Below are 24,534 nucleotides of genomic sequence, written 5' to 3'. Positions count from 1 at the left end.
AATAGGGACACGTCCCTGGGAAGAAGGAGAGCCATGAATACCTTTTAGGGTCTTGTGAAATATAAGGAGGGAAGTCACTTCTTAGGGGAAATTATAAAAAAAAAATAGCAAATGCATTGCTAGAGAAAAAGGAAATGTTCTTGACAAGGAGACTCTCAGCCTAGCACCATTAACTGAGTAGTATTTTTCTGCTTCAGAAGGAAAGGCAACCAGGCAAGAAGCATCTATTAGGTGCCAGGCCCTGCTAAGCATTGTTGTTCAGTCATGTCTGACTTTGTGGCCCCATTTGGGGTTTTCTTGACAGAGATACTAGAGTGGTTTGCCATTTTCTTCTCCAGTTCATTTTACAGATGAAGAAACTGAGGCAAACAGGGTTAAGTGACTTGCCCAGTGTCACACAGCACGTGTGAGAGGTCAGATTTGAACTCTAGTCTTCCTGATTCCAGGCCCCCTACTCTAAAGATTAAGAGTACACTTCATTCAAGACTGGAATGAAAGAGGAGATGATAGAGGATGATGTTGGGAAAATATAAGGAGAGTGGAATAGGAGAAAAAAGGTACTTTTGGTAAATGGCCCTTCAAAGTATGAGGTTAAGGGACCTAGCCAGAGGATAGGAGGAAGTGCTGGCTTCGGTGGCTTGAGGAGAGAAGAGGTGAACTCGATAGTGAATGAAGGCCAGAGGGATAGTAGGATGGGCTTACTGTGGTGAGGCCAGGTGAGAGTAGATGTCAACAATCTGGATTAGACCACCAATGTGATTTTGTGACTTCCCCAGTTCTGTTCGGCAGAGTGATTGGGAGTGAGGAAGGTAGATGGTAAGAGGAATCCAGGGTTTGAATTTGACCAGGAATGACTGCTCATATGCAGTCATGGGGGCATGGGGATATATGACAAGGGGAAGAGGGATTTCCTCCACCTTAGAGATTGTGTAGAGTTGAACTGGATTGCCCAGGGAGAAGCAGGAAGGGAGCAGAGTGGGCTTCAAGCAAGGATGAAGACCTGGGACAGTCCTGATGAATGTCTAAAGGGAAGATGGAGAGGAGGCTTAGGAAGAATGAGACCCAACTTCTCTGGACTTTTCCATCATTTCCTCACCACCAGATTGGCCAAACCCCCTTTCAGCTCCCTTTTGGGTATTGTTTTTTCCCTTTTAAATTGTAAGCTGCTTGAGGTCCAGGACTGTGCTTTGCCTTTTTTTTTTTTTTTTGTATCTGTAGGCTTAGCACAGTGCCTGGTACATAGAAAGAGTCTATGGTACTCTCTTCTGAGTAATCAGTCAGCAAGCATGTATTAAACACCTACTATATGTCGGGTGCAAAAGACAAAAGTAGAACAGTTTCCAGTCTCAAGAAGGTCATTTTGTCAGGGGAGATGATGAATTTATAAGATATATACATACACATATAAATATATATTTATATAAAGAATATATGTGTATAAGATATAAAGCATATATCAATAAGATATATATGACATGTAATACAAGGTATCATAAGGTATGTGTATTAGACACACATAAATATAATAAGATAAGGTATTTGGGGATGAAGATGTATTAAAAAATTGGGTGATCAAGAAATGCCTCATGTAGGAGAAGGCCTTTGAGCCAAATTTTAAAGGAAATTAGAGAATATTTTCTCTCTTTAGACCTAGGACAAAACAAAGGAAAGTAAGCTTGGTTTTCCTCTGATGCAGTTAATTTGACTCTAAAGCAACTAGCTTGGTTTACCTTTGTATATGAAAAAAAAAACCCAACAAACCACGATCTGTGATTTTGTCATCATTTTGCACTCCCAGTATGGGAATTCCCTTCACCCCACTGGGCAACAAGCAGCAGTCTATGACTTAGTAGTTAAGTCCTAGGGGGTTTTTTGAGGCACCTAGAGAAGATAAGTTACTTGCCCAGAGTCACATAGCCAGTAAGTGTAATGCCATGCACAGAAGCTTTCCAGAAGAATGCTACTGTGAACAGCTTTTAAGGTTTTCATTACACAGTATAGTGAACACTCTATTCCATAACAAATCAAAGCAAAACTTTCACACAAAATCAAGGTACAGCATTTACAATATTACAACTTATCACAGAAAATCACAATGTAATATTTACAACATAGTCTCAAAGTATAATAGTCAAAATCTTCCACTCATGGGGCAACTAAGTTAACTCAGTCACTTATCAGTAACAATCATATAATAGTCAAAGTCTTCCACTCATGGGGTACACTTGATTAACTCAATCAGTCACTTATTTAGCAATCAATTGCTAAGTATCATACACAAAACCCTCCACCCCTTAGGTCACTAGTAAACTACAATTTCATCATAACTCAATACCCAGGGAGAGGTCTTTTCATCTTGACTTGGGGCTTATTCTCAGATTCCCTGGATCCCCTTCCATGGTCCCAGATTCTACCTGGATTCACCAGACTAGCAACTGGGTTCAATGGCACACAGCTTCCAGTTCCTTGTCCAACTCTCTGGGCAAGTCCTGCTCCACACTGAAGTTCACAGGGTCTGGTCCATGTCAGATCCTTCACCATTTCTGCTCCAGAGAATTCAAGGCTCAACCAAGCCACAAACAAACAAAGTCTCAGCATCCCAGTCATGCTTCCTCAGTCACCTGGGCTCCTGGCTCCAGGCTCCTGACTCCTGGCTCCTGGGCTCCTGGGCTCCTGGCTCCTGGCTCCTGGCTCCTGGGATCCTGTTCAGAAGAAGCTCTACCACCAAAAGTTCTCAGGAAATTCTGGCTCGGTTCTCCATTCTTCTGTAGCTGCTCTGCCACCAGATTCTGGTCTGAAGAAATTCTGACTGTGCCTCTCTGGGGCTTTTCCTTATATACACACAGCATTAGCTTCCTGTTTCAGCCAGCCCCTTCCTGTTACATCAGTAACAGGAGACAGGAGTTCATACCTTCTGTTCCCCCCAACAGAGGCTTGATTAGTTACTAAGTGCTAAATACCTTCTACCTTTGCCAACACAAAGGAATCTTCAAATTCAAAGTTACATTACCATTACAGTAAGTGTCAGAGTCCAGATTTGCACTGAGGTCTTCCTTGTCTGACAGTCCATCTACTACCCTGTGTTGCCTTCATATATACCTGAATAAGTGATATACTATAATCTATATATGGGCAGCTAAGTGGCACAGTGGATAGAGTTCTGGGGCTGGAGTCAGGAAGACTCAGCTTCCTGAGTTCAAATCTGGCCTCAGATACTTCCTAGCTATGTGACCCTTGGTAAGTCACTTAACCCTGTTTGACTCAGTTTCCTCATCTGTAAAATGAGCTGGAGAATGAAACAGCAAGCTATTCCAGTATCTTTGCCAAGAAAATCTCAAATAGGGTAATAAGGAGTCAGACATGACTGAAGCCAACTGAACCACATCATTTATATGTACAGTACAATGGAACATTGGAAGCATGAGTTATATGAGGACAGGCAAGGTTACCAGAATGGCAGAAACACATATATAAGATAAGGGAGACACATGCACAAAAGATATTTTTAAAATAAAATGGACTCCCCTAGAAAAAGCTGTGGTTGTAGCATAGATCTTTTTTTTTCCTGTTTTAATAGCACCCCACAACTGAATAAAGCAGAAAAATTTACAGCTCAGGCTTTTATGACAGGTTTGTCTTAACCAAAGCTCTTGCTTGATTTAATGGCTCATTTAAAAGAAAATTTCCTACTGAAATACATCCAATTTTTTTTTGTTTAGCTCACACATGCATACATGGGAAGAGGGGGAGAAATGAGCAACATTCTATAAGAACAGCACAATCAACCAAAGCTGACCTTTACTTTCCCAAGATGCACTGCTTCTATGTTCAAAGGAATCCTTCATTTAAAATAATCTAGTTTTCTATCTTAATTTAATATTTTTACTTTTCCAGAGAAAAGAATACTCAAAGTATAGGGGGGAAAGGGGGAAAGTATGGTAGAAAAATGATCATCACTGGATTTTTAAAATATTCAGTGTGTGTTTGAATATTTAAAGAATAGTAACAATATTGTTATAGCAGTATGAAAAGCCTGGATGCTGATTGATGAAACAGAATTTTAAACACATATTTTGCAAGCTGCTATTTCTATCCCTGAATACATGGATCTGGTTTTGGGTTTTGGGTTTTGGTTTTTAATTGTGTGGAGGAGAAAACTAGTTCTTTCTTGGAGTAGTTGCTCAGGGGACGATTATCACCATTGATTTGTCTTTGCCAGGGTCATGTCATATAATTGAGTGAGCTCATCAGAGAAGAGCCACATACAAAAACAGATATTCTTCCATGATGTGTAGGGGTGTAGGGAGGGACTATGTGAATGACAAGTGAAGTGTATCAGACTCCTTAATCCAAAGATGTACATGTCTCTTGAAGCACAAAGCATGTCTCTAATCAAAGAACTGATAAAGAAGAATGTTGCCCACCTGATGACAGAGAAATCATGGGCTAATAGGGAAGAATAAGAAACACATTTTTAAACATGACCAATTGGGATTTTGTTTTCTTGACTCTGCTTATATGATACAAGAGTTGTGTGATTCTATTTTTTATTTCAATGAATGGGGGAAGGGAGGAGAATAAAATTAATGTTTGATGATTGTTGGTTAGCTTTTCTATAGTGCTTTCTCTCCCTTCTTTCTTTTAAAATATTTGTTACAGAGGATAACTCGCTGGGGAGGGGAGGAAGAGGGATATATTAAAAATGAATATGATATAAAAACAAAGGTTATCAATAAAAATGAGATAAATTTTTCATAAAAACAAATCGCTGGTGTTTTCTTCTTTCTCTGTGTCTTTCTTTCTCTGTGTGTCTCTATCTCTCTGTGTGCCTCTGTCTCTGCCTCTCTGTCTGTGTGTGCCTCTCGCTCCCCCCCACCCTTGATTATAAGGCTTTCCAATCAGGATGAAAATAAGATAAAGGCAAGATTTTGATGAGAAGTATTGGCAAGGGCAGGATAAAGTCCCAGCGGATCTCCTCAGCTCCCAGAAGCAATGACCCAGCTACAGACATGGACAGCACTCAGCTGAGATGGGAATCCTGCCATAGGGAACAGCCACCTTGCTTTGCTGGAATCAGGTCTCACTCCCAAGACCAAGTGTCCTCGAAATAAGAAGCAGAAAAACAGGTTCTACACAACAGTGGATGCCTCCAGGCTCCTAAAGTCCAGGAAATAGCAGTATGTCTCCCTTCTGCTTCCATCCTGGCCCCTGGAGCCATTGTCCGAGAGCACAACTGTGAAGAAGTAGTTATCCCCACTAACTACTGACCAACTCTTACTTTTTGGGCATGCAGATCAGGCTAGGGGAAGCATGAAGGCATCCCAAGGGACAGAAAGGTGGTGCCATGTGTCAGGTGAGACGAACCACTGCCACCAGTGATACCAATGGTATCAAACTCAAATAGAAATGGGGACCACTAAACTATACATAAAGATCCCCTATTGACTTAGAAAACCACATAGTAACATTATCTTTGTTCCACTGTATTTTTTTTTATTTTGTTAAACGATATCCAATTGCATTTCAGTTTGGTTTGGGCAGCCCTGAAGAGGATTGTGGTCTTGTGCTTGACACCTCTGAGTTAGACCACCACTTCCCCTCAGATCCTGGTGGAGACAGCACAGGACACTGAGCCCAAGAACACTGGGAATAGCTGCAATTATGGATGTTGGATTATAGTCTTGGAGAAGACACCCCAAGTGCTCAAGACCACTGACCCTTCCTCCACAGCAGTCAGGAAGGGCAGTGACCCTTGAGATGCCAAGTCGCATCTTGGCAATTTTCTCTGCCAAGTATTGTAGACTCCTCCCCTTCTTTCTCTCCCTCTCAGCAACTAAAGACACAGAAAAAAAAAAATTCCCGCCATTTAAATTCTTGGGACTTTCACTTGGCTGTACATCAGATATGAAAATGAATGTATCAATGAAATTGACCCAAGAAAGGTGCATCACTATCTGCTTTGTGGCCACACCCTAAGGATGATGAGTCCTTTACATCTACATTATAGATGACTTCCTCCAAGAGGGTGAAGCAGATAGACCACCATCCGGATCTATCTGGGACCAGATAGAGTCAGGGAGACTCAAGTTCCTGAGTTCAAGTCTGACCTCAAACACATACCAGCTGTGTGACCCTGGGCAAGTGTAGCGGCAAGCACCCCAAGTGTCCTCAGGGTTTGCTGCCACCACAGGTTCTTAGATCTGCTTTGTTAAAGGAAAGCAACTCAAAATGGGTTAACAAGCTTACTTTAATCAGTCAGACATATATCGTTTACCTTGTTCAGGGGAAAAGGTCAGCACCCCGAACTTCAAAGTACACAGACGGAATTATCAAGACAGAAACAGATCTAGTAGACAGATTTCAAACTGTCCAACCATTACATCCATACCCAGTCAACATCTGGGTTTCAATATCTGGGTTTTTTCAAAGCCGGGGGGGCTCAGGACAACGGCTTCCCAGAATCCATATCAAATCACAGAACACTTCTCAAAGTGAGCCCCAAAACAAAGCTACACATCAGGGCTTATATATCCTTCTCCTGGCTCACAGAATGTAACAACCTTATTGACTCACTGGCCAATCAAGAAGTATCTACTGAAAAACAAGCCTCCCACCCCAAGCTTCAGGTGCACTTTAGCCTAGGGGCAGGGAAGATCTTCCAAATTTGCATTCCCATTACAGCAAGTCACTTAACCCTATTTGCCTCAACTATCTCATCTGTAAAATGACCTGGAGAGAGGAAATAGCAAACCATTCTGGTATCTTGGTCCCAAAAAACCCCAAATGAGGTCACAAAGTCACACAACTGAACAACAAAGTTCCTTGAGAACAGGGATAATTTTACTTTTCTATTTGTATCTCCAGCAGCTTAGCACATGGTAGACTCTGAATACGTTTTCAATCACTCATTCATTTGTTCATTCACTCACTCACTCATTCATTCATTCATTCATTTGTTCATTCCTTTGTTCCCCTTCAAGGTACCCTAAAACAGACACACTTGTCAGATGCCCAGCAGCCAAGCTGAAACAGCGCTATTTTGTTTTCTCCTGTAGCTTCCTTATTTTCTCATTTCTTGATGAAAAAAAAGGTAAATTGTTTCAAAACATCTGTGATGAAATCTTTCACTTGTAGCATTTTATTCCTATGTTTCATTTGTGATTAGCAACTGCTTGGTTGTGATTTCTCTGGGTTCTAATTACTGCAGCTTCTAAACAAAGAACTCTTTGTTTCCTGTCTGCAACACCATTCTTTTCTTCTGCAAGTAAATTGTCCTGATCGCAGGGAATAGGGATTTCAGGTGTTTGTCAATTTACATTAGGCTTCATTCAGATCAAAATGGCTGACAATAAATATGAAAAGACTAGTTTCCAGGAAGTCAAACAAGTGGGGAGCAAAGGGGAAAGTCATTATGGTAAGATTGCTGAGTCCATAATCTTAACCTAAAGTAGATTTATCCTTTTATTTCATGAGAATGGGGGTGGGGGAGGGCAACGTTTACTTTAAAATGCAGTGTGCCAATTCAGTCCTCTGTAGCACCCTGCTGACAGGAAAACATAAAATGTTGACTACAAGGTTGTATCTATGGAAAGAGGGCTGGACTCAGAGAACCTGGGTTTGTTTCTTACTTTGGCTAACTTCACGACCTTGGGCAAGTCATTTAATCTGAGTCTTTGTTTCTTCATCCATAAAATGGGGTGTGGGAGGGTGGATTCTTCCGGATCTAAATCTATGATCCAGAGAAGATGAAGTCCAAGGCAAAAGTCTTAGAAAGGCAAACATTGGAGAAGAGAAAAGTGTTATCACATTACAAATCTGGGTCACTGCAAAATCAGGAGATCAAAGTAGGGAGACTTTTCAACTGTGCTTTTGTTTCCTCCAATGCCCAGGGCAAAATAGGTGATTAATAAATGTTTGTACACCAAATTAAATCAAACACCATATTATCATGTATTTAAAATTGGAAAGGACTTGAGTCTTTCACTTCATAGACAAGGAAACTAAGGACCCCAAAAAAGTGAAATACCAGAAATCAGAGAGGTAGGGAATTTCAGAGCCAGAGTCTCTGATTCTAAACCCAACATTCTTTCCTTTGGGCTTCTTATGTTAATGAATCACGTCTCTAAACCATCTGCTTTTTTTATGTCACACATATATTATTTCTCCATTTTACAGATGAGGAAACTGAGGGCCAGAGAGGTTGAATTGCCTATTGTCATATGACTTGCTTATTTCAATCCATCATATGTATAGATAGATAGATAAACATATAGATATATTAGACATGTTTAATAAAAATTCTTTCTCTGCTACCTTTAAACCAGTTAGTATAGTGCCTGACATATAGAAAGCATTTAGTAAATATTTATTGATTGACATGAATAGGTCTCAGAGGGAGGCCTCTAACCACTATATTCTGACTCACATGTCCACTGCAAAATACAAAGGATCACAGGTTCATAAATTTTGAGTTGGAAGAGACTTTAGGCCTCATCTAGTAATAGTAACATAGATTCTGAGCTGAAATTAGACTTCCCAGACCATCTGGTTCAAATGAGGCCATTGCATGATATAAGATATGGTCAAAGGTACTCCCTTTTCCTGTGGTGCATTTTGGTCCTAAAATGGGACAATTTACTTTTGCATTAAAAATAATTAAATCAACTGGTAAAATATGAAGGAATTTTCTCTTTCATAAGTGAGCAGGATGATTCCTGAGAGAAGAAGAGAAAGAAAACTTTTACAAATGAGGAAACTGAGGTCTGGAGAGATTATCGTTCTTTGGGTAATGTCATGGGTGGGATTTGAAGTGTGGTCCTCTGATTCAAGAACTGGTGTTCTTTTCATTCTGCTACATAATGTGTGTGTGTGTGTGTGTGTGTGTGTGTGTCCCCATTGTAGTGCCTTACATGTCTAACAGGAGGCTTGTGGACACCTACTTTCTGAGTTGGCCTGTTCACCTCAAGCCTTTCTGTATTTCCTCATACTCTTACATTTAATACATGTCTAATACAGGTTCTTTCTCTGCTCCCTTTAAATCACCATCCTGTTCACATATCAATGAGGAATCATCCTACTTCCCTAATAAGGTGATCTAAACCTTTATATTTACTCCACAGGTCATTTCCTACCCCCAAACTGCCACATCCCACCCCAAAATAGTATTTCTTCATACATGGAGTTTAAGTGGTTTTTATTAAAACAAGTTCTTTTTCTGCTCCTTTCAGCACCCAACTGTTCACCTAAAAAGATCAATATCAATTTTTTTACCAGTTAAATTTATTTTTCTCTATGCAACAGTAAATTTTCTGCAACTTTCACCACCAAATTATTCTATATGAAAGGGCAGTACTTTAGAGGAACAGTAATTTACATTATACAATCTCCTCAATTGACAGATGAGTAGTTTAAAGATTAGAGAGGACTTGCCTGAGGTCACAGGTATAATTTGAACCCAGGTCCTTTGACTCTAAATTACTGCTCAACTCAATGTCTAGCATTCTTGCCCTTGGTTCTTAGAAATTAAAATATGACATAGTTACTTTGTCCTCAGGTTCCTTTCATTTTCACTGTCCCAATAATCTGTTTGTTAGTCAAAACAAAGTCCAAAACAATAGTTCCTCTCACTTATGCTCTCCTATATGAGTGATAAAATTGCTGGGAAAGCAAAGAATTAGACAACTGTTCTGTGTTTGGCAGAGGGAGAATTCCAGCCTCTGTTTCTCCACCCAGTTCTTCTTTCAAGCCAAGGATCCTCAAGGTTATGCTGATTTTTGGTTGACAGGAGTCCCCTCCCTTACCATCTCTTGTCCCTTCACCTTGTCTACAAGGTCATTCTTGGTACTGACCTTGATATCTTCCTAACCTTAGAGAAACCATCCTATTTAACCAGAAACAAGCAGAATCCAATTCTAGCTTAAATCAGAGAGGGAAGGGGAGGAGGAAGTAAGGAGGAAGATCAACAGAGGATAAGAAATTCCCCTGCCATCATTTTGTGATGGAGGAACAGCTCAATTGTATCTAATTGGCCTTTTGACTCAAATTGGCTAGGAAGAGAAGTCTTTGGCTTTTGAATTGGCTCACTTCTAAAAAAGAATCCTTTAGAGGCAGAGAAAGGAGGAGCAGGCTTCAGGTTTGATTCTTCTCTGGGATTAATGAGTAGCCATGCAGAAAAGAGAGAAGTGAATTTGAATTAACTCCCTTGGTTGTCATTTCCTCAAGCACAAACTAAACTTTGTTTGTTTTGATTTCTACCCTAGTGATCTGGAATCTGGCACTTTCCCTCAAAGAGAACCAAGGGTTAGTGTGGGAGGAGAAGAGACTAGAGGAGATTCCAAGGATATTCTATAGGAGGAGAAGGTTGAACCACAGGGACAGAGAGATATATCATAGAATCATAGATTGTCAGAGTTAGAAGGAAACTCAGAGGTCATCCAATCCAACCCCTGCATGAAACATTATTCCACTTTTTATCTGGAGAAAGCTGGATTGGTACTCAAGTCACATAGTTTGTTCAAATCTCTCTGTAGGCTTGACTTAAGGGTTACTTCCTTCATGGCTAGGTCATTGAAACTCTACGTGTCTCTTTGACACAGTTAATCATTTTCTTTTTTTTTTTTTTTAAGCAATTGGGGTTAAGTAACTTGCTCAAGGTTACACGGCCAGTTATTATTTCTGGGTGTGGTGCTGAGTATCTGAGCCTGGATTTGATCCAGGTCATCCCGACACTGGAGCCGGTGCTCTTACTCGCTGAGCCACCTGGCCGCCCCCAGTTAATCATTTTCTAACATATCATATTTATTTTTACAAATATCTCATTCCCTCCCTCCTACCATTATATCGTAAGCTCCTTGAGGACAGGAACTATGACAATTTTCAGTTTTGCAGGAATAGCATGGTGATAGGCACATAATAAAAAGCCTATCACACCAAAAGCACCCAACTAGTGATGGTTTGATGTGTTTAATGTCTTATTTGTTGAACTGAAGGATTAACACCTTATCTGGCATATAGCAGAAACTTAATAAATGACAGACCAGTAATACTTATTTACCATGAACAAATTTTTAAGTTGATTTTCTGCTAGTGGTGACATATTTCACCTTCCTCTGGTTCCCTGCAATCACCAGTATGCGATGATTAGGCAATTAGCAATAGCTGGGAAGTTGGAGATGGGGATGGGAGTAGGGGTAGCTTGTAGTACAGAATGTGCCTGTACAACAGAGTGAGAGATCACGCAGACACTGACAGTATGAGAGCATAAAAATGGGATTTTCAGAAAGCATTGCCAAATGTAATCAATAAACTTCATCTAACTAGGGCTCAAATACACAGGACTATTTCTCCCAGGAAATACACATACTCTTTAGCTGTGTAAATGAACATACACATACATGCATATAAACACAAGAAGACCAATGCAAATTGGCCTAATATAAATGTATCATTCTAAATGCATATTCATGTGAAAAATCCTTCTCCAAAGATAATGACCTTAAGTAATTCAGCTGCTGTGCTTTCATTTTTAGATACTTCCTATAGCAAACTGTGGAACAAACTTCAGGTGCTAAAATGGGACAGATACTGTGGTGATGGGGACCAAGGGACAACTAGGGTAGAGTAAGTGTTATAAGGTGGCTCTGAGCCTGGAGTCAACAAGACCAGAGTTCAAATTCAGCCTCAGACACTTAATAGCTATGTGACCTTGAATAAGTCAATTAATATCTGTCTGCCTCAGTTTCCTTAACTATAAAATGGGCATAATAATAACAGCACCTACTTCCCAAGGATGCTCTAAGGATCAACCAATATATTTATAAAGCACTTAGTACAGTGCCTGGCACATAGTAGGTATGCATTATTAACATTTTCTCCATCACTTCATTAAGTCTACACAATGAACAAAACAAATCAAACCCTTGTTTGTAGCCTTTGCAGATTTCTGGGGTGTAAATGTTTGTGGTGAAAATTTAACAATCAGTTCATGAACTGGCTCCATTGTATCCCTAACCTTCTATCTCTCCCCTTACAAGTGGTATTTCCCTATTAGAAAATAAATGCCTTGAGGGCAGGGACTGCCTTCATTTTGTTCAGGAATCTCTGGTGTTTAGCACATTGACATAGTAAAAACTTCCTAAATGCTATTCATTCACTCTCTCATTTGTTCAATCGCCTTACCCAGTCCTTTCATTTTACAGAAGAAGAAGCAGCCCCCATAGGAGGTTGAGTGATATTTTTTTTGCATTTTTTGGGAGGGTAATTGGGGTTAAGTGACTTACCCAAGGTCACATGGCTACTAAGTGTTAAGTGTCTGAGGCTGGATTTGAACTCAGGTCCTCCTGACTACAGGGCAGGTGTTCTATTCACTGTGCCACCTAGCCTCCCCTAAGGTTAAGTGATTTTGCCCTGTGTTAGAAAGGTATTAAGTGGCAGAGGCAGCCTTTGAATACAAATATTCTCATTCAAGAGCCAACACTCTTCCTAAAATCATAAATCTTAACTTGTAATAGGGAGAAGGAAGGAACCTTAAGAATCATCCAGGAAACCTACAGATTTTTAATGTAATTGACATCCAGAGAAATGAAGTGGCCTGCCTAGAGTCAGATAGTCATGATTAAACACAGATGCCGTTTCTGGTGTTCTTCCCCCTGCCCTCTGCTGCCCTTCCCTCTGACTGAAGAATTGGAGAGAGGAGCAAACATCTCCTTCCAAAGCCTCCAGGTAAAGCCGATTCCAGCTCACAGCCAGCTCTTTATTTCCTACTGAGGGTACCCCCCACACACCTCTTCAGTTTTCTTTTGTATATCTTCTCCCATTGGATTTTAAGCTCCTTGAGGAAAGAGATTGCTTTTTTTCCCTATTGGTATCCTCAGCAAAGCGCTTGACACATAGTAGGGGCTTAATAAATGCTTATTCACTGATCTTCCATGAAACCTAAGTTCTGATACTGGTTTTGCTACTACCTAGCTATGTAATCCTAGACCAGACCCATCTCCTCATTGGGCTTCCGCTTCCTCATTTGTAAAATGGAAGGGTGGGTTGGCCTATAAGGCTCCTTTTTTGCTTTAACATGCTATAGTTGTAAGAAGCCAACCTAATTATGAAATATTTTACTGCACTCTGCTCTTTACCTTAAAGTCCCAAATGGGTCCTTTTAAGAGCAAGTGAAGATCCTGACAAAGATTGACCCCTCCCAGCTGTTCCATTCTGCACTCAAGGCAGAGGCTCCTAGGAATGTGGGAGAGCCGCGTAGATCAAGGCTCCTCACAGTCAAAGAAGGAAACATATCAGAAATCCTTGTTGTTGTTGTTGTTGAAGTTCTTTGTAGCAATACAAGAACCACATTAGGAATGGGTAGCAAATATAATGTTCAGTTTCTGTTTTGCTGGTGGACAATCCAAAGGAGAGAGGACCTTGATTTAACAAGCAAGAAAATCACAATTCAAGCACAGAGGGAAGAAATGTGGGCATTTGGGAGTGTGCAGTGGCTTCATAGAAATAGAGATTTTAGACTTGGAAGGTTGACTAATTCAACTGAGAGGATTCTACCAGAGAGGAAGTCTGAGAGGCAGACTGCCACGGTAGAAAGGACATGGATGAACCAGAGGAACTGGGTCCAGATTTTGCTGATGCTGACTGTGTGATTTAGAGCAAGTCAGTGAGTTTCCCTAAGTCTCAGCTTCTGCATATGTAGAATGAGGGGACTGGACTAAGGAGCCTATAAGATGCCTACCTTTCAGTTCTCCTGTCTCACCCAATGCCACACAAGCAGTAAATCAAATCAATAAGTCTTTATTAAGCCTGATACAAAGAAAGGTAAAAACAATCCTTCCTTCCAAGGAGTAGTGAGGGAGACAACAAGCAATTCGCAAACATACAAACATGATCCATCCAGGATAAACTGGAGATAATCACAGAAGGAAGTCACTAGCATTCAGGGGTATCAGGAAAGGCTCCTTATAGATGGTCAGATTTTAGCAGGGATTTGAAGGAAGTCAGGAAATCCAGGAGATAGGGATGAGCAGGAAAAGCATTTTAGGCATGGGGGACAGCCAGGGACAATCCACAGAGATGGGAGATGGATTATCTGGTGTGAGGAACAGCCAAGGAAGTCAGTGCCCCTGGATTGCAGAGGACACAGATGGGAGTAAAGTAAAGACTGGAAAGGGAGGCAGAAGCCAAGTTATGAAGAATTTAAAAGTCAAACAGGAGATTTTATATTTGAGTCTGGAAATAATAGGGAGCCACTGGTGTTTATTGGCTAAAGGAGATGACATGATCAGACCTGAACTTTAGAAAGGTCAATTTGACAACTGAGATGAACTACAATGGGGAAAGATTTGAGATCAGAAGATTAACCAGAAGACCAGAAGGACCAGAAATAGTTACCAGGTCCTCTGATCCCAAGTCAAGCACAATTTTCAATAAAATACAGTATCTATGAATTTTAATCAATGACCCCTTTATCAAAAGAATAGTGGACAGTAAAAGCTCTTCAAGGAGGCATATTTGTGTCAATAATAGATAAGAGGTTCAGACTTTTTGGATTAACGTTAGTCTGGTTACCACCATTCTTACCCTATAAAATACATTTCAGAAGAGAAAAACATAAAAAGCTTTGCTCATTTTTTTGTAGATTTCAAATTATTTTTTTATTTCACAAGGAATAAAAAAGTGTTACCAGCATATTAAACCAAAAAACTCAATAATGATAAAAATGATAACACCAACAACAATGACAAACTGACTCAGCTTATCCTTAGGGATAAAACTTGACTTTTCTCTCTGAACACAATTCCGAGATGCTAAGGATACTTTGAGTAAATTTGTTTCCTTTGTATTTCCCCAGTTATTTAATTGTTTTTAAAGACACAATATTTCAATAGCACAGAAACTCCTAGAAAGTTCACCATAGAAAGAGATATGGCAAGTGTAAACATTCACAAGGGGACTTTTCTGAACCAGAGGCTGAGTTCAGTGCAGAAGGACAGACAACTCACTTTGATTTCAGAGATGCTCAAACATACATTGTTTAAAAGGCAGGAGAGACAAGTTCTGGGACACAATTTAACATTTTAGAAAATACTTAAAATTCTGCCAAGTATGTGCCAGATACAAGAGACATGGCAGAGAGAGTATGTCAGAAGGCCCAAACTTGCCTCCTAACTCAGAAATTTACCAAATGGGTAATCAAGTTGGACAGTGAGGCAGATAAAGCCTAAAGTCAGGAAAACTCTTCTTCCTGAGTTAAAATCTGGCCTCAGATACTTACTAACTGTGTGACCCTGAATAAGTCACTTTTCACTGCCTCAGTTTCTTCATCTGTCAACATGAGCTGGGGAAGGAAATGAGAAATTACTCTAAAATCTTTGCCAAGAAAATCCTGAATGGGGTCACAAAGAGTTGGACTTGACTAGACAATTAAAGCAAGGCTAAGACTTCGTTTCCTCTGTAGGAAAAAGATTGTACCTGTAATTTCATTGGTAGAGGCAACTCCCAGAAGAGGAATCTCTATCTGCCACCTTAGTCCCTCTACCTTCTCTTTTCTACTTTCTAGTCTTAGAAAATTTCCTGGGCACTGAGAGTCAGGCACCAACCTACCCAAGGTCATACAGTCAGTACGTCAGAGGTGAGATTTGTACCCAGATCCTCTTGGTTCCAAGGACAGTTCTTTGCCCACTACTCCATGATGCTTCTCAATTGTACAAGTGGGATAAATGATATTTACGGTACCTACCTCTCCAGGCAAGTGTCTTGTAATTGGTAAAGCATGACTAGAAAGTAAGCTATTATTATGGAGTAAAGGTCATTGGACCTTCAGGCTTAGGGAGAAAAAAGAGGAGGAGGCAGAGGAGAGAGAAACAATGACATCTTGACTGCTGAAGATGCATGCCATATCTGGACACTCTCTGTCACTATAAATGAATGACATTCTAAGCTGGATTTTGCTGACCTCATGGTTACAACATCCCACATTTTCCAAAGACTGGTGCTACTTTCCTGTATGGCAGAATGAGAGCAATCTTTTTTTATACAATTGCCTAAATGGGTGTCACAATGAAGTGTCTCGCACTTGGCTATTTAGATAATAATAAAGAGGAGGAAACTGACATTTATAAAGCACTTGACAATGTGTGCAAATCTTATCAGACACTTGCTGGCTAGGTGAGCCAAAGAAAATCACAAAAATCTTTCTGTGCCTCATTTTCCTCATCTGTAAAAAGGGGTCACAATCACGCCTAAAAACCTTCCCAGGATTGTTGTGAGGATAAAATTAAATCACGTTGCAAAGCACTTCGAAAATCTTAAAGCTCTGTATGAGCTCTCATCATCACCAACATCATTTTCACATTTGATCCTCAGCTTTTCTAAGGTCAGAGACCCTTTTCTTTATCTTTCCATCTTCCCTCCTCATAGGGTGCCCAGAACAGAGTAGGCTCTTAACAAATGGATCCATATCAAAATCTTGTGCTATAAATACTAAGAGGATTATTATTCCCATTTTGCAGATGAGGAAAGTGGAGCTTAAAAAAGATGAAGTCTTAGGGGTGGCTAGGTGGTGCAGTGAATAGAGCACCAGCCCTGAAGTCAGGAGGACCTGGGTTTGGATCTAGCCTCAGACACTTAATACAAAAAATAGCTGTGTGACCTTGGGCAAGTCACTTAGCCCCAATTGTCCTCCAAAAAGCAAAAAAAAAAAAAAAGATGAGGTCAAAGTGATTTGTTTTGCTTCAACAGCTAGTAAGTTTCAGATCCAAAAAGTCAAACTCATTTTTTTTTCTAAATCCAGCATTCTAGCCATTATACTATGGTTGTGGGATTTGGGGGTAAGATTTTTCATTTAAAAAAATGAAATTTACTGTTCATTTCTGAAAGAAGAGAAAAGAGAAGAGTCACATAAAAGTGTCAGTAGTAATAAAAAGATCCCAAATTGATTTATTAACTACCTAATAAGAATGAGACTGTGACTTAACTTACCATTTATAAGCCACATTTATGTTTCATTTTTTGAAGGTAGACATTAAATACCTATAAAAGGTAGATGTTGGCATTCTGATCAATCCCCAGTAATTCTAATTTAATTCATAGGGTAGATTTGGAACTTGAAGGGACCTTAAAAGACATCTAATCCAACCCTGTCATTTTACTAATTAGAAAACTTATCCCTGGAAAGGTTAGATGCCTTATCTAAAGGCATACAGGTAGATGAGATGATTTGAACTCAGGTCCTCTGACTCTTGAAGCAGGGCACTTTGAACTATGCTAAACTGCTTCTCCTGAATCAGTCCTACTACTTAGAAACTGTTGCCTTATTTGAAAGTAAAAGCAAAGAAGAGACAAACTTGGAAACCAAACAAACTGATTTGGCCACAGAGACTCCTTTACAGATTAGGAAGCTTATCCCCAGAAAGGCTGGAAAGACTTTCTTAAGGTTAAAGGAGTAGGAGACAGAGCAGGATTTGAACCCAGCTTCTCTGACTCATGTTGTCTCTCTGGTTCAAACCTTACTAATTACAAGTCATTGCCTTATTTGAAAACAGAAGACTATCAGGGACAGACTTGGCAATGAAACAAGGGGGTTTGGAGGCATTGACTACTTTCCCAGGGACATACCTTGCAATTTCTGGTTGTATTCGGTTCTGTCAGACTGGCTCCGTCTCAAAGGGCCCGAGTTACTATGGTCCACAGCAGCACTACTTTCCACAACAGTGTCAGTCTTCCTCCTCTCTAACATGTAGAGTCTCTGTCTCAGAAAGGTCAAATTCTTTTTCTTAGTCCCCATGTTCTCTTTTCCAAAAGTGTTCTTGGTTTCCATTTGCACCAGTCGTAGGTAAACCTCAGGCACTCCCCAAAGTAGAGAGCTTGACAAATCACCGAGGGGCGAAGGTTAAAACTCCCAGTTTATCTGCCCCTTTTAATAAGACAACTTTGCTTCTGGGTTACCTGGCTGTGACGGCCACCTCTCCAGGATCCCGGAGCTCCACCCCTATGAAGTCATTCTTTTTTGTACCTAGAGCCCGACTGGGGATCCTGCCACCTGTTACCTGAGAGACCTGCAGCCCAGAGCTAGGCAAAGCAGGGGCTGCCCTGTCACATGCTCCAGAAGCAAACAAGAATGTCATTGTGTGTGGGGGTGGGGGTGGGGGACATGCAGGGTGGGGGGACCTGTGTTGTGTCTGCATTGCTTGATAATTAATGTTTAAACTTGCAATTTATTGAAGCTTACGGTGTGCGTGCTTTTACTGTACAGGGGAGTATTGCATGGGAGGCAAACTTGGACATCTGTGTGACTTTTAGCTGGATTTCAGACCCTCGAGTTATGCTTTTGGTAGGGAATCCAGCAGTAACTCATACCTGAATCATCCTCAGTGAAGGAGCCACTCGGACATGCACAGAGCAATGCTTTTTAGAAACAAAAACAAAACAAAACAAACGGGAAAACTATAGACGTGATCACAACATAAACAGAAATTTGTGTCATTACAACAAATTGAAAGTGATTAGTATGTAATTATAGTGACCAAGACTGTCCTGAAGAATGGAATGAGAAGGCTTTTCACTCCCTTCCTTGAAGAGATGGGGAAGGGGAATGCTGGGGGGCAGAACTCTGTATACACAGTTAGACTGTCGATAGTCTTAATTTTCCTGAACTATTTATTTTTTTCCTTTTATTCCTTATTCAACAAAGGGGGAGGGGAGATTCAAAGAGGAGGAGGAAGAACATATTGAGAGATGAAGTCAAAATAAAGACAAAAGGTATTTCTAAAGATCCTTTTTTAAAAACAGACCATTTTCAGAAAACGACTAATTCACAAACTCTAACCTGGATTATTATGTAGGGAGGAAAGAATCTCCCTCTTTGTCCCCTGACTGTATAGATTAAGGATCAGGTTGACTTGTCCCATTGGGAGGAGAGACTGGCACCTGAGAACTGCTTTGCTCTGGGGCAGAGTGACCCCTGGCACCACACGTGCACTGCTGGTGGGGGGAGGAGAAGACAGAAAGCAGGAGGTCTCTTCGGGCTTCAGAAGTCAGTCTCCCATTCAGGACTGCAAGTAGTGTTTGCCTGTGGTTAATCCTTTCTCAGTTCTAATTCCTACCCTTCCGGGTCCAGGTCGTTAACAAAATAAGCCTTAGAACTGTGCAGAAGAGCTTGGATTTCATGGAGGTTTTTATTTAAAGACTGCGAAGTAAAAGCAGGCAGCATTGAGCATGAGTCACTAAGCTTACCTGAAGAAAGTCAGAGCCAGGGTGGGAATTTGGAGTGGGACCACATCCACAGATTCCAGTGCTGTAAATAATCTAGGACACCCAAGAGGAAGGGAGGGAGGGAAGGTATGTGCATGTTGAGGACAGTAGACCTTTCATTTGAATATCTTTCATCCATCTTAATTTGAAGTTGTTTTTCTCAAATGTATGTGCTGAGATCTCTGGGGGAATTCATTTAAGCTCTGGGAATAATATATTGTCTGAATGTTTGCGTGGGAAGTCTGAGACACTAAAGACTTTCTGAGATTTGTTCCTCCTATAGCAAAGCCAAGCTTTGTTTCCCATCACCACCTTTGTAAATTTGCCTAGATAATAGCTTTTTTTGCTTAAAAAATGAGTTGCAGTTGATAGCTTTAGAGCTCAAGGAAGGAGTGAAGGCTGATGGTTCATGAATTCTTTGGCCTAGGCAGCCCATGAAATAAAGCAAAACATAAAATAGCTCTCCATTAGCAAGTAAACATTTATTAAGTGCCTACTAAGTAACAGCTCTATGTAGTCACCTCCCCTCCACTCCCTCCCCACACACACTTGTGTCTGGGTTGTGAGAATCATGTTTCTGGAATCATTGTTGGTCATTATGTTGATCGCAATTCCTAAATCTTTCAATGTTGTTTGTCTCTATGATGTTGTCATTGTAAAAAATGTTTTCCTGGTTCGACTCACTTTACTCTGCATCAGTTCATGTAAGATTTCCTAGGTTTTTCTGAAACTATCTGATTCATAATTTCTTACAGTATTCCTTCAAACATTTATATGCCCTAACTTGTTCAGACATTCCCCCATCTGATGGGCATCACCTCAGATTCCCATTTTTTGCCATCTTAAAAGAGGTGTTGCTATTTTTATATATGCTTAGTTTGTTTTGCTTAGGACTAATACCCCCTTCCCCCTTCTTCTCTTTTCCTTCTATTCCCCTGATGAGTGAAATGTGTTACTGTGCTTAACTCTGTATGTGTATATTCCTCTCTCCTATGATCAGTACAATTAAAAGCCAGCCTCAAGTGTCAACTGCTACCTACTGAATTTCTTGTATAGACTTCTACTTGCCCATCCCAGTAATGTGAGATCCTTTCCTTCCATCTGCTTCTCCCTTTCCTCTCTAACCTATTACTCCTCCCCTCTCTTTTCCATTTTGCTTTTAAGATCATCAAGACATAATGGATTCACTCCTTGCCCTTCCATCTAGTTAGACTTTCTGATGTGTTAGGGTTCAGAGGGGACACATGTAACATCTCTTCATATTTGAATGTACAAGTGTTTATCATTGCTTAGTCCCTTATGATTATTCATTTATATTTACCTTTTTATGTTTCTCTTAATTCTTGTGTTTGAACTTCAAAGTTTCTCCGCAGCTCTGGTCTCTTCATCAAGAATGCTAGAAAGTTCTCTATTCTATTAAAGATCCATCCCCTCCAACCCCCCATAGCATTATACTCATTTTTTTTTCTGGTAATTTATTCTTGACTGTGAGCCTATGTCCTTTGCCTTCTGGAATATTATATTCTAAGACCTCTATTCCTTTATTGGTGGGAAGCCCATGCTAATTTTTTCTTTATTAAGAGGGGCACATTATTAAAAAAAAGTTTGGAGACTGGTGATATACTTACCACATATCTAGAAGCAAGACAAAATGAAGAGTTTGAGAAACCTTACAAAGCTGGCAAGAAGTGGTAATGTGTTGATGAGGGATTATAGGTAACCTGATATTTGCTGGAGCTTTCTGTCTGACAAAAGCAAAAATGTTGGAGTTGCCTCCATCAAAATTTCATTCTTTAAAAAGTCGAGGAAATGATGAAGAAGATAGCTATTCTGGTTCTCAACACAGAAACTGTATTGAGAATTTAACATAAAAATTATGGGAACTTGAGAAAGAAGGGAGTCCTCTATCTCAGTGTGCCTGATAAAGGGAATGAATAGGACTTATATAATAAGTATTATATAATAATAATTATTATTTTATTATTTTATAATATATTAATAAATATTATATAATTATATAATAAAGATAATAAAGATAAATCAAGGCAGCTAGGTAGTACAGTGGAGAGTTCCAGGTCTACAGTCAGGAAGACCTGAGTTCAAATCTGGTCTCAGACACTTACTAGCTGTGGGACTCTGGACAACTTACTTAACCTTATTTGCCTTAGTTCTTCACCTGTAAAATGAGCTGGAGGAGGAAATGGCAAACCACTCCAGTATATTTGCCAAGAAAACCCCAAATGGGGTCATGGAAAGTCAGACATGACTGAAAAACAACTCAACAGCTACAGAAGAAAAAACATGCTCAGTGCATCTGTGTGATGGTCACAAGATTAACATAGAGAAATTCTTCTGGAATTACAAGTGGTCTTTTGTCTTTTTGGCATCTATAGAATAAAGTCATAGAATCTATTGAATAAAGTCATTAAAGCCAGAAGAGACTTTAGAAATCATCTGTTGAATCAACACTTTACAGGCTGCAAGAATTGAGACGTTCAATGACTGGCCTGAAGTAACACAGCTTAGTTAGTGGTTTAGGCAGGACTGGAACTCAGCTCTCTCAAAGTTCTAATCCAAAGCTCTTGACCCTGAAAAGTTGTGCTTTATTTTGCACAGACATGACTCTGAAATGCATGATTTCTTTTACTCTACTGGCTTAACAGGAATATAATAATCTTATCAATAAGCAATGAATGGATAGGACAAAACACTAGGAGGGATGTAAGCTCTTTTTTTGTTGTCTTGAAGGAGGTAATCTTAGCCATGATACTTTTAAACAGCTTTTAAAGTTTTTTTTTTTTTAATTTTTTTTTAAAGCAATCGGGGTTAAGTAACTTGCTCAGGGTTACATGGCCAGTTATTTCTGGGTGTGGTGCTGAGTGTCTGAGCCCGGATTTGATCCCCAGGTCATCCTGACACTGGAGCTGGTGCTTTTACTTGCTGAGCCACCTGGCCGCCCCTTTAAACGGATTTTAGAAATGATACTTTCATGATTTTCAAGTTTGGTGGGAAGAAATTTTTTTGAGAATAAGGAAGCGGGAGGGGAGAACATTTGTACATGTTCAGGGCATAAAATTGTATTTGATAAAGAACAATTGAACAAACGGCAAAGAGCCACAATGTAAAACTCAGGAAGATTTGGGAGACAATGCAAGGGACCAAACCAGACTGATGGATACACAGGAAGATGTTCAATTCCCTGGTAGTGGATGAACTACAACATCTGTAGAATAGCAGCAACTTGATTCCAAACCATTATTGGGGGGGGGGGGTAGAGTGGGGCCAGGGAGCAGCTATTTTCATTTGAGGGAGGAAGGGTACACTGGGTCTTCCTAACTCACCTGGAAGTGGTGAGAAATGCAGCCAATATTCATAGGCCCAATCCCGCCTCTGATCAGCATAGAAGCTTTGCCTTTCTCTAAGGGGCTCACCATACTGGTGTCAGATTTGGTGCAGGCATCCTGATTCTCTTAGCCCACTAAAGCTTCAGAGCTCCAGAACTTAAGACCCACCAGCTTCGGGTATCCAAGCAGTAAGGACTAAAGTTTGGTGCCACCATTCTGATTTTCCGAAGAGAATTAATGAAGATAAGTTTTGAATACAAACAATAGTATCTGAATTTCATATACAAACACACACGTGTATATATGACTATATATACATGCATGTGTGTATATAATAAGTATATATGTCTTCTATATACCCATATATCTATACACATTTGCATTGTGTATAATACATATATATACACACACATAGATGTATATATAAATATAATTAGAACTAGATGGAGGAAAATATAAACCTAACTCATAAATTTAAATTTAATATATTAAATAATCTAATAAAATGGGGAGGGGAGGAGGTAATCACACCATCCTCAATACTTAATTAGTCTAAGAGAATAAACTCAAATTATTCTTATGGCTTCCTGTCACCTAGATACAGAGGACTCCTCAGGCTTGAAGCATGTATTTGATTATACACACAGAAATATGTATGTGTGTGTGTTTGTGTATGTATCTATGTTTATCTATATACACACATACATGTAAAATATAAGCCCTGGGCTTCTCTGGGCCTGCCCCATTATAACATAGGGATGCCCTAGATGGGCCTTTTGAGCATGCCCAGTTTGCCTGACATGGAGCCTTTGTCCCCTACCAATTGGGTGATGGGGATAAGTCTCCTTTGATTGGCTGCCTGTGCCTTTTAAATCAGAGACTGAATTGTTCTCTTTCTTTCTACTGTCCTCTTATCTGCTTCATCCAGAGGATAAGATCCCAGTTCACCCACAGTGAAGACACTGTGAACAGAACTGGTGAGAAGGGAAGGATCATCCTTCCCAGTTTGGTCTCTTTATCCTGGGCCTCTGAGCTTTTGTTTCTGTTCTGTGTTGTTTATCCCTCTCAGTTTCAGGTGCCTGAGGGGATCCCTACAGGACCTGGCAATCTAAGCCATGAGGACCTTGGAGCCAAGTTAGAGTAGAAGCCCAGAGAAGCTGGGATACTTGGGACTCAAGCCCAAGGGAGACTTTAGATTGAATATCATTGGAGTTTGGATAATACAAAAATGGCTTTTGTATGATTTTATTCTTTATTTGGTATGCTTATTTAAGTATTTGTTTTTGTTGATCATCATTATTAAGTAGCATTGTAACATAGGGGTTAATATGCTGTTATTAGAGTCAAAAACACAAGGGTTCAAGTTTTGTCTTTTCCAATTACTACCTCTGAGACCTTGAGATATCACATGATCTCTCTGAGTCTCAGATAACTAACTAGGACTTAACTGCTAAAGTATAGACAAGCTGTAATCTATGTTGGTGGAGAGAATTCCTGCATGAAAGAGCCAAAATTTGGACAAAATGATAATTCCTTTGTGCATTAAGTTCATAATTGAAAAGATTTCAGCCAACAGTATGCTGGAGCTAGTTTGTATGGAATTTTGAGAGCTGATTGTTAAATTTTCAATGCACACAATATACACCTCAGCAACTGGCAAACACAAAATCAAACTGAATTTATTGTTTTGTTAATTGTCTCGAGTTAGCATTGTTGGGGGGAAATGTTAACAATAGAGAAAAAGCTTAAAAATATGTCATCCATAGTGTTTTTCAAAAAGTCAGTTGTTAAACATTTAACAGGATACCCTTGGTCCCCTTTCCCCTTCTATTCTTCCTCAATCAAGTGTTTTCCCTTAACATCTCTCTCTTTCTCCCTCCCTCTCTCTCTCTCTCTCTCTCTCTCTCTCTCTCTCTCTCTCTCTCACACACACACACACACA

At 40.0% G+C, this 24,534-nt stretch overlaps 1 protein-coding gene across 1 annotated transcript in view; it reads right to left on the bottom strand.

The window, feature by feature from the left end:
• Positions 1–17,928, bottom strand: part of LOC138166241 (rho guanine nucleotide exchange factor 38-like) — a 58,370-nt gene extending 40,442 nt beyond the window's left edge. The window contains exon 1 of the mRNA XM_069094721.1: positions 17,614–17,928. Coding sequence (XP_068950822.1) covers positions 17,614–17,815 — 202 coding nt within the window. The 5' untranslated portion in view covers positions 17,816–17,928. The remainder of the gene's footprint in view (positions 1–17,613) is intronic.
• Between the last annotated feature and the right edge of the window lie 6,606 nt (positions 17,929–24,534).

This window comes from Petaurus breviceps, unplaced genomic scaffold (genome assembly GCF_028583685.1).
Source record: "Petaurus breviceps papuanus isolate PSGF00001 unplaced genomic scaffold, PetGlider_PUasm1.0 126, whole genome shotgun sequence".
Lineage (NCBI taxonomy): Eukaryota > Metazoa > Chordata > Mammalia > Diprotodontia > Petauridae > Petaurus > Petaurus breviceps.
The sequence above is the reverse complement of the archived record's forward strand: the minus strand, read 5'-3'. Positions and strand labels throughout refer to the sequence as shown.